Source organism: Myotis myotis, unplaced genomic scaffold (genome assembly GCF_014108235.1).
Source record: "Myotis myotis isolate mMyoMyo1 unplaced genomic scaffold, mMyoMyo1.p scaffold_m19_p_18, whole genome shotgun sequence".
Classification (NCBI taxonomy): Eukaryota; Metazoa; Chordata; class Mammalia; order Chiroptera; family Vespertilionidae; genus Myotis; species Myotis myotis.
The window spans coordinates 19,691,690-19,709,035 of record NW_023416322.1 but is presented as its reverse complement, the minus strand read 5'-3'; the positions used below and the strand labels follow the sequence as shown (position 1 = coordinate 19,709,035).

The window sequence follows — 17,346 nt, the reverse complement described above, 5'->3', positions numbered from 1 at the left end:
GGCTCCCTGGCCTTTGTGGGAAGGAGGGTGGGTGCCACTACTCAAACACGGTTCGTGTACCTACCCACCTGATGGTGGGCTCCTTTCCACTAGCTGCTCAGTAAACTGCCGTGGAGACAAGGCGATGGTGGGTTGGGAGAAAGGGCAAAGGATAGGAGAGCGCCACACTCATCCAGCCGTCAGCTCTGGTCCTGTCCGATTCCGAGTGGTCGAGGGGTGACAGTCAGTGGTCTCACTAGCACTGCGATTTAGCGATTTATCTGTTGCTAGGGAGCAAAGCAAGGACTGAACTAATAAACCTGGAGTGCTCATTTACTGTAAAAGGCATAAAATTTTATAACTCAAATGGGAAAATAGCTGTCCCTCTTAGCCTCAAACATAGTTGATAATAGGTTTTACCTAATGTGCCTCCTCCCCTTAGTCACACGAAGAGTAATTTCTGCCAACAAAAATGTTTATTAAGCTTATAAAAGCTAATGACCTTTGAAGTGTGTATGTGTGTGGGCGGGAGAGAGAGGTGTGTGTATTCTGGAACTGGGTTTGGGAAGGGTTGGGATGAGTTTTTCTGGTATGAGTCCTCCTTTGACTTTTCAACTACTCATTATAATCGGCACATTCTTGCATCTGCTCTCCAGAGCGTTAAGCGAACCTAGCCCAGTGCCTCAATGTCCTGTAGACAAGAGAGTCCTCTCAGCCCCTGCCCCCTTGCTTCAGCGTTTACAGGGAGACCAGTGGGCTGCAGGGAAACCCACTCGACAGCTGTTTCCCCCTGATTTCATGTGAGCTTCCATTCCAAACGAGACGTGTGTCCGGGTTTCTCTGCAAGAAGGGAAACTTCCCTTGCGAGTGCTGATTGTGGGGTTGCCTTTGCTCTGTTAAGGCCCTTTGAAAAGTCATTAATTGGATGGCTTGGGGAGGAGAGTGGAAGGAAACCCATTGCAGGTGGCCGCATTGTTGTTTGCCTCACTTTCTTTTGAGTGTTTTGAGACTTGAGACTTGGAGAAATAAAAGAGTGAAAAGAAACCACCACCAACAAACATGCCTGGATAATACAGTCTAGCCCTGAGTGCGGGGTGAGCGGGGTGATAGAGAAGTGGTACCGCAACGAGGGAGGTCTCCCTGTGCATCTTGATTACTTGCATGTGGCGTTGGTGTCACCTGTGACTTAAGTCCCCAATTACGTGTCTAATTACGGTAAATGCTGGATACAGACTTTGTCATTCAAGGTTTCGAGGCCTCTCCACACTATGAAAAGCACCACTAGTTCCAGGCACATCTTTACGTTGATAGAGTGCTCTAGGTCAGGGTTGGCAAACTCATTAGTCAACAGAGCCAAATATCAACAGTACAACGATTGAAATTTCTTTTGAGAGCCAATTTTTTTAAACTTAAACTATATAGGTAGGTACATTGTAAGTAACTTAATTAGGGTACTCCTAAGGCTTAGGAAGAGCCACACTCAAGGAGCCAAAGAGCTGCATGTGGCTCGCGAGCCGCAGTTTGCCGACCACGGCTAGGTGTTCAATACCCTAACATGCACCGTGTCAGGTCTTCTCAGTGACTGAAATAGCCACGGCAGATAGCATCATTAGCATTATTGTTGTTCATTTAAATGAGGAAATGGGAGGTCAGAAAAATTGTGTAGTTCTTTTGAGGATTACACAATTAAAGGCAGTAGAATTGGAAAGTGTAATGGGGACAAAAAAGGAAGAAAAAGAGGGAGAGAATGAACATATACTGGTTGTCTATTAAGTACCAAATACTTGACATATTATTCATTTCAGCTTCATAGCAGCTCTAGCCGATGGGCAGTGGTCTTCCTTATGGGTGGGCCAGGGCTCAGGCAGATCGAGTGCTTTGTCCAGGGATCCTACAGGGCAGAGCCAGCATTCAGACCCGGGTCTGGCTGACTGGGAAGCCCACACTCTGTCCACCGTAACGTACTATTCTGACTACACTGTGGGCGCTCTACCATACTGTCGGAAAGCATCCTCGCCTGGAATCCAGGTCTTCTGTCCTCTGAGACCCGGCTTTGTATTCTCTCTGCTCTATGGGGCGAGATCCCAGTACTAGGCAGCTGCCCCAGGGTGGGGATAGGAGGAACTTGGAGACTCACCTCGGCTGCAGTTATGAAGGAGTAGGTATTCGCCATGGAAAGTGTGATTATGAGGCTGTGTGCTCCAGTTTCTCTGTATGCCTGGCAGGTACATAGGACTTGGGAATCGGAAAAGCCTCGTTTTGCTCATTCATAAAATGAGGATAACAATAGCTACCTTGCAGCCTCAGATATTTGTTGTGTGTATCCAATTAGGCAGTATGCCCAAGGCATCTAAGGCTTCCAGTCCTGAGTAGGTGTTCATTATACGTAGCTCATCTCCCCACACTCCTTCCCTATCTTTGTCTCTCCCCACTGTTCTTACCAACCCTACCACTCAGTGCTGAATGAACATAGGTATCACTATCTACCTGTAGACTCCATAGGAGGAATAGATGAATCGAATGAATGCCAAGGGCCTGGCCCAGTATCTGGCGCACACAGCAAGGACTCACTGATGCCAGCCGTAAGGATGGGAGGGGGTGCGCTTCTATAGTGCTATGAGAGAGCTGTGGGCAAGCAGGTGACATTGGGAGACCTGTGTGTCCTGTGTCTTTTAAGGAACACAGTCCAAGGTCTTTGCTCACCTGAGCCCTGGAAACGGCCGCATAATCCACTTTTAGGCAGAGTGTTACCTGATTGGTGGATTTTCTTTGTCTCTCCTCCATCTCCTTCAACCCACTCACTTTATTACTGCTTCCTTGTACTTTATTTCATTACACCTCCTCGAAAGGAGTAACAGAGCAGAGGAAGAGAGGGGAAACCAAGTCTGATCATCCTATTGCAAATCAGCCATTGGTCTGAAAGGCTCAATGGAGTTAGAGGGGATTTTGGCACATCTTTCATCTCTAGTCACTTAGGACATCTCTGTGGCTTTTATTAATAATGGAAAGTCAGAACTGTATATTTATAGGGTCACGTGATACAAGATGGATAGAGTTATAGTTGTAGAAATCCTTGAAATAATATTGTAAATAATTTGATTGTCTTGTAGGTGACAATGATCTTTCTTTTCTGGGATTTATGATGTTCTCGGCCACAAATCTCTTCCTTACATATGAGCTTTTCCGTGACACCTTCAATAACAAGGTCTTCAAATAGTGATGAGACTGCTTCCTGAATGAGAAATTCCCAAATTAGTAAAGGAGACATAGCATTTCTGGTGAGAAATAGGAAACTGAAGCCAATGATAGGATGAACTTGTACATAAATTAACAAGTTTCCATTCCAAGTGACAAAGTTATGTAATGAAAGTTATCTTTCCCCCAGTTTTTCTCTTCTTCCTGGTTTTCTGTCCCTCCTTTTTCTGATGCCCCCATCACTGAATTCTCTTGGCAGAACTATTTCCGAGACACCTGGAATATCTTCGACTTCATCACCGTGATCGGCAGCATCACAGAAATCGTTCTGACGGACAGCAAGGTGCATGGCTCGTAGAGCTGGTCTTTAAGCTTGACCCTGAAGTAGCATCTAAAAAAGCCCTCCGCACGTTCAGTCTGTTTTAAACGCATCAAACCAAACCTGTAGCCCTCTGAGTGGGGGTTCACTTCCTCACTCCTGAGCTCTAGCCAGAAAATGCCAACATCGGAGGGCCCCGGATCTCCCGGAAGCCTTGTTTCATTTGCGTGACTCACATAGCAGACATCTCCTGGAGTGAGTGGAATGGATAGAGAGAGTACCAGAAGAGACCTGGTGTCTAGGATTTTTGCCCCCAAAGTTGTTAGACCCAAATCGTTTCCCTAAACTTTTCATCCTAAAGAAGACTTGGAGAGCTCATAGGAGCTCTCTTAGAATGTTGGAGGAGATCAGTTCGTTGAGCATCTAAGTGCAGAGTTAGGACCACTTACAGAAGATGAGCAGGTTGTTTCTGTCTAACACAGGGCACCCTCCAGGGTACTTCCCCCCCACCCCACCCCCACCTTCTTCCTGGGAATAGACGGCAGGCCTGGGGAGGCTGGGAGAGATGGTCCTCACTGGCCCATCAGCCAGAGATGGGTTAAGCACGAAAGACAGAATCCATGTCCAATTTTATTATCTGAATGAGGGGTAAATACGTAAATACTAACTAGTGCTCCTGTTTTCTAAATGACTCTAATGCCACTAATTCTGTGTTTCCTTTCGGTCCTCCAGCTGGTGAACACCAGCGGCTTCAATATGAGCTTCCTGAAGCTCTTCCGCGCCGCCCGCCTCATCAAGCTTCTGCGTCAGGGCTACACCATCCGGATTTTGCTCTGGACCTTCGTGCAGTCCTTCAAGGTGAGAGGCACCCGCTCCTCCTCTCCGAGGGTCGGGGTGGCCCTGTCAGGGCCGACAGCACAGCCAGGCAGCACAGCGTCATTACACAAGTCCCTTCACCTCTGATGCTGGTGGAACGGGGGGGTGTCAGGAGCAGTAGATACACACAGTACAGCTTGGCCGCACAGCAGGCAGCTTATGTCTGACCGGATAGCATCTCATTCTAGAAAAACACCTCAACTTTGTAACTCAATTATCTCTTCTGTCCACTGAGGCAGGGAGCTTATCTGAGGAGGCATTCCAAAACCTTGTCCATGTATAGAGCCAGCCACCGTAGTCACTTACCCTCTGCATTTTCAGGAACGTGACAGTGGCCTTATCTCACAGAACAGGACTCCTTGAGGTCTCTTTTACAGCAAGACGAGTCCCAGCACGTCTTCATCAGCGTGTTTCCTGAGCCACTGGGTGTGTGGCGTGCTCACGATTGCCTCTGTGTCCTGTATACCGACAGGATGCCTGGCAAGGGTAGCACGGGGAGCATCTTTGGAACGTACAGAGGTGTATGTGTGATTAAGTGGAATACCAATACCTGAGACCCACTTTAATGGCAGAGACTTCCAGTAAAAGAAGTTCCCAAACCTATTTAAATATCTTCAGGCTCTAGCAAATACCATAATTAGCTGTTGTTGTTTTTTAAAGGGAAGCTTTTTAAAAATATATATTTTTGTTGATTTCAGAGAGAGAAGATAGAGGGAGATAGAGGGAGAGAGAGATAGAAACATCAATGATGCGAGAGAATCACTGATCGGGTGCCCCCTGCACACCCCATACTGGGGATCGGGCCCGCAGCCGGGGCATGTACCCTTGATTAGAATCAAACCTGGGACCTTTCAGCCTGCAGGCCGACGCTCTATCCACTGAGCCAAACCAGCCGGGGCCAAAATTAGTTATTTTTAAGGTTCTGGGGGCCTAAATATTACTCAAATGCCTACTATTTTCCTCTTATACAAAAACAAGCTTTTCCATGACTGTGTTTTAAAAATGAATTTGATGCTATTTAATGATTGAAAGATAAGAAATCACAGAATTGTCTTCTTTGTTTTAATTATTTATATATGGGGTGGGCAAAATTAGGTTTACAGTTGTTTGTGTGGAAAAAGACATGCAGGTTATGATTATTTACAATAGCTTTATTAACTCAAGAGGATGTCACAGTGCAACTATAAACCCTCTTTTGCCCACACTTATCTTTTAAGTCCAAGCTGTGATAAAGAGTTTTCAGTTTCTCATCCTTCACTCTCATCATTGATTCACTTCTCCATCCAGGACCCACGGGCTTGAGGTGTGAGATGTGAGGCCAGTCGTAAGGACGTTCACTCAGGCTCCTCGGAGCAACCTTTGACATTCTTACTGTATCCAGAGTAACTGTTTGATGTGATAGCTCCCACGGAGGCCTTTGGAAAACCACGTTTCCAAAGCTAACTGGCAGAGGGGAAATCTAAAACCTTAGTGAGAATTTACTACGAGTCTCGGGTGAATTCAGATTTAGAATTTGAAACCAGATGCTCTTAAACCTTTTTCTCTAGAAGCCACCCCAACAAGCTATCATTTGTTCTTGAGTCTCTTAAGAACTATGTGTCAGCCTGTCATATTATCGTGATCACCATGTAGGGCAAAGAAAAGGCCTGTCAAAAATTGATGGCCAAATGGTTGGCTTATTTCGGTGAATACACAGACTGGTGAAGACAGGTGACACTGTGACGGGTAGGTGATTCCTTTTTGGAACAGTCCTGGGACAGGCTTAAAAGTTGTTTTCCCAACGTTGGCAAACAAAGGCTGCCTCTGCAAATACACAGCAGGGGCCACACAATATAAAACAGCATGGCACTGCCTGTCCCCACCCTCCCAGCCCTGAGCTCAGCCCAGGTCTGCACTACTGCGTTGGCATTTATGAGGTGATAAAGAAGAGATCAGAATGAATCTTCAGTCCTCTCTCCAAAGCTGTAGGAAGGGAGAGATGAACTAGGGCCTGGAGCCCTTGGAGGAGAGAAGGTAGAATAAGGGCAGGAGGTGAACATAGAAGTTGGGAGAAGGTAGCACACCAAGGTGGCAAGCAACCTGCCTTCCTACTCTCTCCTTTGAGCAGAGGGAGTCTCCCATGGCCCCTCGAAATGCAACCCACAGATCTCTGGAGTCATCACTCATTGGAGAGCGGGTTCTCCCACCAACTTTTACCCTTTACTCACATTATCAGAGTCTCCCAGGGCTCTCCATGCGGTGAGATCTGTTGGTGAGCCCTGCGGCTCCTGCCGGCTGAAAGCCTGGAATTGATCCCCTGGGATCTGCACTGTCCACACTCAAGATAGAGTGGAGACGCACAGTTAGTTGTGCCGCCTTTTGGGGAGCTTCCTGGACGATAAAGGAGGGATTTGCACGTCAGCACTGAGATCACCGCAGAATTACAGTGCCCACCCTGGCCCCCGAACCCAACTGCCCTGTGCGCATGCGCCCAGCCACCCAGGGCAGTCTCCTGCCTTACATTTCCTTCCCTGGCCCCCTTCACCCCAGTAACTGAGATGTCATCCCTCATCGGCAGTTCGCTTGCCCGGTGTGGAACTTTGTGCCGCCTGATTTTGGACAGGGCTTGGTGGTGGCTGACACCTAAAAGGCGTTTGGGGATTTTACAGGACACGTATGGGAATATCAGGAACCTAAAACTTTGAGAAAAGATGTTTTCTCAGAGGATGAAGGAGCCTTCTAGGAACTGACAAACAACCGAGACCCCAGCATTTGAGTTTGTTTATAGATTCTTCTCATGGGCTTCGCATTGAGTGGGGGAATGGGAAAGGGTAACACTAGGATTGGAGCCAGGGCAGGATGCTGGTTGTGTAATTTGCATCACAATGGCCCACATTATTAATATTCTGTTGTGCAAAGTGGGATGAGCCCCAGGCCCAGGAATTTTCCCAGCTCTCCCTGGAGATCCCAGCCACACTCCAGGCGAGGGAATATTCTGGACAGAAGGTAAGTTCTGAGCCTCCCTGTGGCCAACAGCTCCCATCTCTATCAGAGGATGTGGACATCTGCAAAGTATGGCACCCCGAAACAGGACAGGCCCAGGGGACACAGCCCCAGAGAGTCTGCATACGTCAGCCTCCAGACAAGACTCCTTGTACTGCCAGTGACTGCCGGCCGTTGAGCCTGGGAGCTGCCTGCCTTTGAACTCCTGGTCATATCTCTGCTTTCCTTCCAGGCCCTGCCCTACGTCTGCCTTTTGATTGCCATGCTGTTCTTCATCTATGCCATCATTGGAATGCAGGTGAGTGGGGGCACGCACGGGGCCTAGTCAGGGAGGTGGTGCCCAGACTGTCTCTGGGTCACTGAGCACTCAGGACTGGGGCTGCGTTAAAGGGGCACGCTCCCAAGGTCTTGTTGCCATGTGACCTTGGGAATTTCCCAGGTGCAGGCTTCCCCACTCAGGTTGCCCAGGTAGGCAGGGTGGTCTGTTACAGGGGCTTCATCTGAGTTTGTGAGACCATAGTGATGACTTACAGCAGCTGGATTCCAACAACAAAACCACAGCAAAGGTGGCACCTGTGTTCTTGGCCAGAGGGTGCCCAGGAGACTAAGGAGGGGGCAGGGCTCATGCTGATCCACTGCTCAGGGTCTCGGGTATGGGAGCCAGGCCTTAAAGGTCAAAGGCTGATCTCCTGTATACAGTGACACAGAATATGGCTGAGTAAAATCCTGAATGACTGAGATTTACAACCTGAAACTCACCCCGGGGAACAGTTTGCCAGGTTCTTGGCAGCATGCCAAACCCTAGACCAGCGTTCTCAACCTGTGGGTCGCGACCCCTTTGGCGGTCGAACGACCCTTTCACAGGGGTCGCCTAAGACCATCCTGCATATCAGATATTTACATTACGATTCAGAACAGTAGCAACATTACAGTTAGGAAGTAGCAATGAAAATAATTTTATGGTTGGGTCACAACATGAGGAACTGTATTTAAAGGGCCAGAAGGATGAGAACCACTGCTCTAGAGCCAAGGGCCACATTCCAGCTAGTTCTCAAAGGGCCGTGCAGCTGGCTGGTTACACATCCTTCCCGGTTTGGGAATTGGGAAGTGGAGCTCAGGTTCCCACCCTGGATATCCCTACAGTTGCCAAAGGCCCGTTGAGCGGAAGAGGCCCAAAGGTCTCTCACAGGCAACTGTCATTTAGGGTGTGTGGGCTCCTGCCGAAAACACACAGCAGCAGCCCATGGACCTACCCGGCTGGGGACACAGGCTCTCTGCTTGTCTCGGGGAGGCTAACTCTCTGACTTGGAGGCGGGGAGACTGAGCCCCAGCACAGAACTTCAGCCGAGTGGCAGCCCCCTGCAGTCAGGCAGGCTGGCCCCCTTTGGACGGTGCCCGCTGTCCTCTCCACAGCACCTGCCACCAGGAGCCGCTGGCCACGTCTCCCAGGCCTGCCAGTCAGCAGCCCCCTCCGGAGCCCCTCTGAAAGGCTCTCTCCTTTTACTCCTCTCTCGCGCCTGCGCTTTTGGATTTCATTCATCTTCTAACCCCATTACTGGAGAGTTTATATGATAGAAGCCAAGTGTCAGAAAGTGTGAGACTTGGCTGAGAAGTAATGAGATCTTCTTCATGGAGGACACGTCAGCAGGGGTTTAACGGTGAAGTCCGGGGCGTGGTAGAAGCTAACTCCCAGCGACCTTGAAGATTGCCTTGAAGACTTCTATTAAGTCCTTTGGAACTTCCGAATATTTGGATCTCGAATTAAAATCTTCTTGAACAGCCAAATGGAACTTGATAAAATTACATTCTTTTTGGCTTATGCTGAAAAATAGTTCTTACCGCCTTTTTCATTTTCAAACAAAATAAACTAGAATTACACCATCTCCCATACTAACTCGTTATTAATACTACTGAAAATGGTGATAATGCGGTAGTGTTCACCATTACTCAACTTCCTGAGTGTGGCAGGCACTGTGCTAAATGTATGTCCTTACCCTCTCTCTTCGTGTGTGTATGCATGCACACGTATGTACATACACGCAAGAGAGAGATGCAAAGCTCTTAACTAGAAAGATTGCATCTCATATTGTCATAACAAAGCAAAGGGATCCTTACAAACAAAGGCAGAAGGACAGTAGACAGAGCATTAGAGAGGTAAACGCAACAAGATGTCTCTATGGGAAGGACTGTTACTCTGAACTTTCAAAGTCATCTTGGGAGAAGAGAGTTTGCAGAGGAATCTGAACATGGAAGGAAGGAGTAACTTGCTGGGTATGGAAAAGCGCTCTGGGCTGCAGGTCCTTAGAGGCGAGGCTTCCAGCCTCAGCTCCACCGCTGGCCAGCTGTGCAAACTTGGTCAAGTGACCAAACCTCTCTGGGCTTAACACCCTCAGCAGTCCCGTAGAGGAGTTGGATACACAGCTTCACAGGTCCTGCCTGGTTCTACAATTCTGTGAGTCCAAGTGAAAGGACATAAGCCTATATGTTCAGTCAGTTTCTGATGGTCTCAGCATCCCTTCTTTCTGCTCTGTACCCATTTGATATACGAGATTTGGGTTAGTGACAAGGACTGAGTGAAAAGCAAAAAAAATAAAGTGGAAACAATTTGAAAGGCCACTTTCACGATAAATACACGATTTGGCTTGAAAATTTTCTTGGAGAACATTCAGTATAAGTTTATACACATACCTCATGCAAATTCTTGGCCTGCCCTCTAACCAGGTCATGATTGGAGAAGGGAGAAAGTACACAAGGTCGGTGTATGTGGTGAATCAGGGATAAACTGTGGATTCTGAGCCAGGAGGACGAGAGAGAGGAGAGAGAAGGAGATGCGAACACAGGCGAGGGGGCCTGACAGCTTCCTCCTGGGGCATCCAGAATGAGATTGGATTGTTCGGGATTTTTTCAGGGCTGCTATTTGTCTGTTTGGGGGTTCTCTACCTTCTCATCTTCCTCCTTCCCACTTCCCCAGTCCTGCCTGGCCTGCCCCCTCCATTCTCCCTGAGAGACAAGTAGTATTTGGGTTTTGAGAAGCAATGTTGAGAACACATTCCCAAAGCAGGTGTCAGTGGGAGTTATCCGAGCAAAGTAGCTGGGGGGAGAGCTTGTTCCTCAATGGCACATTCTGAAAGCTGTTATGGGGGGAATATGTTGCATTCAGCAGCTATTAGATAAATGGAAAGATGTTAGATACAGGCTGAAATTTGTCCCAAATGGCTGGGAAAGCGACCCGTGAGCCTTCAGTTGTGCAAACGGTGATTTGCGAGACCAGACCCTGATGTCGGAAGCGCAGCTGGGGAGGAAAGTGCCTATGGAAGGGCACCTTCTCCTCTGAAGAGACCTTGGGTGACCGTGGCTCAGGGCACAGTGTGTTGGAGAGCTCATCCTCATTCGGTGTCTGCAGATGACGTGCTCTGGATTTTAACCTCTTTTTTCATGTGAATTTGCCTAGTGACCAAGCCCAGCGACCAAGGGCAGATTAGTAAACTCACTCCGTAGCCAGATCTGCCCAAACCTGTTGCCGTCTTCCTCTTCCGAGCGCCCATTGTCCTGGCTTTCTTCATCCCTCTGGCCTGGACTTGCTTTGTGTGAGCCCATCCTCGGGGACGGTAGTTTACAGACAGATGGACTCTCTGGGTAGGAACACAGCCAAGGAAGACAGCAGTGCCCCTCTCTGACCTAAACTGCTTGTGCGCTTGAGGGCAGCATCTTCCCAAGCCACAGTCACACCTGCAGATCCGGATGCCCCCATCAGCACTACCCGGACAGGCAGAGACTCCGCGATGGGGTGATGTCTGTGGCAGGCACACGGTGAGTGCCATGGTGACAGGTGCCATGGAAATAAAAAGACCAAATTAGGTGTGGGAGGAACGACAGACAGGTGGAAGATTTCCCAGATCTTGCCTTCTACGGTCTTCTTTTCCCTCCTGCTTATCGGGTTTGGGCACGGGGCCCACCAGCCTGTCTGGGTGTGAGTTGTCTGCTTCAGGGCAAGGCCATCAGGAGGAGCCACGCGTGTGGATGTGCCAGCCCTGCATGTCATGTCCATGCGCTGGGTGCCTCTCACAGCTCCGCCGTGCTCATTGCCTTCTGTTCTTTTCTCTCCAGGTATTTGGAAACATAAAGTTGGATGAGGAGAGTCACATCAACCGGCACAACAACTTCCGGAGTTTCTTTGGGTCCCTCATGCTGCTCTTCAGGTGCCTGGATGCGGAACTATTGTAGCCTAGCCCTCCACCGAGGGGACGGAGCTGGTCTTCCCTTCCACTGCCTGTGCCTCTTCACTGCCCTTGCTCCGCTCCTAGCGGGATGGCAGTGGCGTGGGGGCAGCAGGGGGTCATCTCTAACTCAGTAGTGAATTTGCAAATTGCAGCTTCAGCTTGTCCTTTGGGACTCTGAGAGGGGGAAGGCGAGGACAGTTTCTTGCAGGTCAAATTCCAGCTAAGGCCTGAAACCTTGGATGGCCGGGTGTGTGGGGTCCCAGGAAGTCCCATCACGATCAGCAGAGATTCTTCCAAAAACAGGGAAGCAGTGGATGAGGTGGCAGAACCCGAGAGAGACTCATTGGCGCTCTCCATCTCTGCATGGAAAGCATGAGAGCCACGGTTACTAGGCAAAGCTGTTGGGCCTACGGCAAGAGGAAGGGGTGGGTGAATTGGGAGAGAAGGCCAAGGAGAGGACAGGACATGCAGACCTGCAACTAATCACCAAAATGTCTTCTGGGCTCAGGAGTGCCACAGGCGAGGCCTGGCAGGAGATAATGCTGTCGTGCCTCGGGGAGAAAGGCTGTGAGCCCGACACCACGGCGCCCTCCGGGCAGAACGAGAATGAACGCTGCGGCACCGATCTGGCCTACGTTTACTTTGTCTCCTTCATCTTCTTCTGCTCCTTCTTGGTGAGTAGCCTTGTGCCCTTAACCCGAAATGTGGCCCAGCCCTTCCCAACCTTGATAAACAGTCAGGAGATGTTTCCTTCGGTGGATGGTCACACACGCTCCAGCCCACGCTGAGAGCCAGGGTTTTCTCAAGAGAACTCTTGGAGGCCACGGTGCTTATCGGACTCCCGGGTCGGGGGCTATCCATGGTTGAAAAGATGTTTGCTGCTTCCCCAGGAAGGATGGCTATGGGAAGGGTTGGAGGGTGGGATAGAGGTCAGTGAATTGAACAGTAAACTTCATGTCGAATCTGTTGTAACCCACAGTAAATCCTTTCTCTTTTGTACCTCGGATGTTTTATAAATGAGGCCAAGAACATCTTCTCTCTCTCTCTCTGGAGACCTTTGAACTGTTTGAGAAAAGGTACCTTGAAAATATAAGGTGATAGCATTAATAAGAGTAGAGTGGTGACAATCTACAGTATAATGGATGCAATTCTCTTACGTCATGACTAGAGGCCCAGTGCACAGGTAGAGTTCGGCTGGCTTGCCCCAATGGGGGCCGATCGAGGCTGGGCCAGCTGGGGAGGGGGGTGCCGCAGGAGGTTGGCCTGCTGGCCCCACCCCTGATTGGGGGGGGGGCGATCGGGGGGAGGTTGGCTGGGGGGAGGGGCCTCAGGAGATTTGGGGGGCCACTGGGGCCCCGATCCAGCCAGTTGGCCACCGCAGTGTGTGTCATAGCGACTGGTCATTCTGGTCATTACAGTTGTTCTGGTTGCTTGACTTTTATATATATAGGTAGATAGCTAGATAGATAGGTAGATGGATGTTTAGTGACAGTGGCCAGCTTGACATGAGAGGATCTAATCGCTTCAGGTATTAGTGAATATTGAGTGATATCTGTGGAGCACACCTGCTTACAAAATAGTGAGGGGCCCAAGTGCCCCTTCATTCTTGCATCCAGAAATCTCTGTGCTGCATAATCTGACCAGTGGGGATAAACAGGATGATGACTGAGGTGCCCCTGCTAAATCAGTGACGGCCAGTCCTGTGTTTGTGGCCACCCTGACATCCCTTAGCCCAGCTTCGGTGCTAATGCCACTGACTGTACAAGAATCAAAAGCTCAAGCAGTTCCCTGGGCAAGTGGGCAGTTTCATGGCCGGACATCCCAAAGTGAATGAATTGTCTCTCATCCAGCCATTTCTGCCTCTAACATGATCCTCGGGGGACTTGCCACCTGTCCATCTCTCAGGTGTGGGGAAGTGGCTTGCAGCTAGACCGAGGGGGACTGGGAGAGGATGGACAGAGAGTGAACTAACTGCCATGGTAGTAGCCCACATTGAGTTCTGGGCTTTGCTGCTACTGTAGCTTCTGTGGGACGGGAGGGAAAAGGACTTGATAAGAGTGTTATTTAGTGAGCAGATGCATGTGTTGCAGTAAACTCCCTGCGGGAGATTTTAAAAAGAAAAACAAAACAGTATCCCATTTAGGAATATGGAAGTGGAACGTCTAATGAAAATAACTGAAAAGCAATTTTGAATGATATTGGAGTTTTAAAGTTGATTCATTCACATATTCAGAATATTTGTACTGAGTGGTCATTAAAAGGTGAGGCCCTGGCTGTACCAGAACCAAAAACTAAAGCAATGCCCTGGAAAGGTGGGCGGTTTCCTGGGTGGAGTAGAGCTCGGTGAATAGAGCAGTGAACTTCATGTTGAATCTGTTGTAACCCCCAGTAAATCCTTTCTCTCTGTGCCTCCAGTGTTTTATAAGTTGATTCATTCACATGGTCAGCACGTTTGTACTGAGTGTTATTAAAAGGTTAGGCACTGGGGTAAAGCTGTCCCTCCATCCCCTGCCGTCGAAGGCTGAAAAGCATACAGGGGTCTCAGCGCTTAGATGGGGTGAAATGGGGCCTGTAGAAGGACATGTAGACATCACAGTTTTATCCTACGTGGTGTAAATGTTTAATAATAAATATTTAAAAGAAACCAGAGATATAACTGGAAAATTCATTAGCGACTATAAAGGTTCTGGTAGAATTTTGAGATGGAGGGTGCTGCATAATTCACGCTACTGTTATTTTTAAATTCATGCTGTGTTCAGTCTGAGAGGATCCGCTTTCAAATCTCAGCCCCGCAGGAGAGTGACTTTGTGACCTTGGGCGAGTCGCACAGCTTCTCAGCCCCACGCAGTCACCCGGAGGGATGTACGGGTGGGCGGGATGTGCCAGGCAGTGCGCTTAGAGCCAAGGATGCCAGTGTGTGTGGGAAGCGCTGGGTCCTGGAAGGGCTGATACGATGAAAGCTGCCACATGGAAACATAGGGCAAGCATTAAAACAAAGAATAGGTGTGAATGTGCACACCATTATACAAGACTATAGGCAAACGTAAAGCAATAATAAATACCTAAGAGTGTTTGTTACCATGAATAATGGGTACCAAGAAAGGAGTGTAAAAGATGTGTGGATACGTGGAAAACCCTCTGTAACCCACGCAGCCATTGCATATATATTCACTGTGGCTCCAGTCTCAGAGGCAGACAGAGGCCTTGCTAGGATCAGACACAACTGCATGAGACAACTGAGTAACCGTGGCTTAATCCAGAGGGATGTTTCTTTCCCTCGAGCACCAGCAAATCTGGAGGGAGGCAGTGCAGACTCATGATGGTGGCTCCATAGTGGTTAGCACTCCAGACTTTCTGCTCCTTTACCTCCAGGGCTGTCCCTCATCCTCTTGAGGCTAAACCTTCAGTCGTCCACTTACTAGTACATTCTATGTGGAGGGAGGGAGGGAGGGAGGGTGGGGAGGAAGGAGGGAGGAAGGCTGCGTAGTAGGATGTGCCAGCAGTCTCTCTGTGTGTTGCAGAGAAGACTCTAACAGGTCCCTCCTGTAGACTACTTCCTTATCCTGTTACCCCCACCTGCATAACCGCTCCTCCATGCACCCACCCAGCCACTTAACCTGGGAATCAGCAACAGAGACTCATGTTCCCTTACCCCCACAGCCCACTGGTCTCAGGCAGGACTCTTTCTCTTGCAAGTGACTCTGAGCCTGGCTACATGGGCAGAAGCAGAAAGGAATTTTATAGGCATGTGGCAATGAGGAGTCCTGGGGCAGGGGGCTTGGGCCAGCTTGATCTGGGGCTCCGAAGGCATCACCAGAGTCAGTTTCTTTTTCTATTTATAGAGCTTTTTCTTTTTTTCGATTTTATTTTTTCATCACAATTTATCCCCTCTCTGCCCTCTCCCAGCCTCACCACCCACCCACCCCTGCAATCACCACTCTGTTGTCCATGTCCATGAGTTTATTCTTTTTTGTTCAATCCCTTCACCATCACCCAACAGCCCCTTCCCCACCAGAGCTGTCATCCTGCTCTCTCTGAGTCTGTCTATCTTTTGCTTGGTAGTTCAGTTTGTTCATTAAGTTGTACATATGAGTGAAATCATAAGTATTTGTCTTTCTCTGACTGGCCTATTTCACTTAACGCAATGCTGTTCAGGTCGACCCATGCTGTCACCAAGGGTAAATGTTCTTCCTATTTACGGCTGAGCAGTATTCCACTGTATGTGTAGCGTAGCTCACTTGCTCCGGGCTCTTCCATGGGAGTTCTTTCCTCAAACAGCCCAGCCTGAGGCTCCGAGACCACAGCAGCAGTCCCTGCATGTTCAAGACCAACAGGGAAGCACAAGTGTTTGCCCTGAAGGTTCAGTACCCTTTCACTGGCCTTGATTGGACCACCAGTCACCGTGGCCCAGAGGAATGGGATCCAATGACTGGCTAAGGCTGGGTCCCAAGGGGAGTGCCCCACTGAACCAGATGAACTAGGAATAGGCAAGGGGTGGGTCCCCAAAAGAGCAGACATACAGTCAACGGGTGCTAGGCAGCCAGGAATCAACAAAACAAGTGCTGTTCACTGTGGCCATATAGTCCTGTCCCTTCCCCTTCCTTGAACTGTCCAGTTTAGGCTGCTGTCCTGCCACTGGCTTGGTTCAGGGATGGCTACCCCTCAACACTGCTCCTGAGGGTCCTCTCTGCACACAGCTGTCCCCTGGTCTCTCTCCTCGTTTGCCCCCCTTCAGTAATTCCTGTTGCCAGCTGCCTAATCTAGACCAGGGGTAGGCATACTGCAGCCCATGGGCCAAACCCGATTTACCACCTGCATTTGTAAAACACAATAGCTTTTTCATTCTTAAATGGTAGAGAAAAACAATCAAAGATGAATAATATTTCATAGCATGAAAATTTTATGAAATTCAAATTCTGTTACCACTGTCACCTGCAGATGCTGCTTTCCTAGCTCTTGGCAAAAATCTGTAACGTTTGTATATTTGCAATACGTCGCAGTCTTGACTAAATACTAAGTCTTTAAGAATACTCAAGTGACAACCTCTAGAGAGTGTCCACGTGCTTTAAGCAGTGTGTTAGGCATGGGACTAGATCCCCGGGGTAAAATCGGAACTTCCTTACCCCCACCCCCTGCACCTGGGTGTCTGTTTGGAATACAGGGGATAGACAATAAATGTTGTTGAGTAAGCAAATAGGAGAACAGGGTCTTGGAAGCCACTCAAGAGCCAAGAATAGCTTCAAGTCGGCACGCAGTAAGCCATGGTGTGGGCTCTGAGAGGTCTCACCAGTTCTGTTGACTTCTTTGGTGGAGCAGGGGTGGGGAGGGGCAGGAAGGGAGAGTGGGCGTCAGGCCTTGGCTTTCTCCAGCCTTGGAGCATGTTGTCGCTGCTGCTCCCTCGCGCTACAATAACAGTTAAACAAATGGAACAGATAACAATGCTTTGCAAATAGAAAACTGAAATAATGCTGTTCGCACAACGAATTGTGTGGCACAGATAACGCAAATGCAAAGCATTTAGCAAGATCAACAGGCTTTGGCCGGGGCCTTCAGCCTTACAAACTTTGGAATTGTCGATTGGCCTTGAAGCCTGTTTTTCTGCTTTCGGGTTCCCCTAACTTTTCTTCCCTCCCCTCGTGCCCTCCAGATGCTTAACCTGTTCGTGGCCGTCATCATGGACAACTTCGAGTACCTGACTCGGGACTCGTCCATCCTGGGGCCTCACCACTTGGATGAGTTTGTCCGCGTCTGGGCAGAATACGACAGAGCTGCATG

General features: G+C 49.1%; 1 protein-coding gene across 1 annotated transcript in view; it reads left to right on the top strand.

Annotated features, from left to right (window-relative positions):
- The window catches only part of LOC118673559 (voltage-dependent R-type calcium channel subunit alpha-1E), a 77,366-nt gene that overhangs the window by 40,068 nt on the left and 19,952 nt on the right, over positions 1-17,346 (top strand). The window contains exons 26-31 of the mRNA XM_036344540.1: positions 3,434-3,517; positions 4,226-4,351; positions 7,584-7,649; positions 11,459-11,550; positions 12,080-12,245; positions 17,219-17,346. Of these exons, the coding sequence (XP_036200433.1) occupies positions 3,434-3,517; positions 4,226-4,351; positions 7,584-7,649; positions 11,459-11,550; positions 12,080-12,245; positions 17,219-17,346 (662 nt within the window). The remainder of the gene's footprint in view (positions 1-3,433; positions 3,518-4,225; positions 4,352-7,583; positions 7,650-11,458; positions 11,551-12,079; positions 12,246-17,218) is intronic.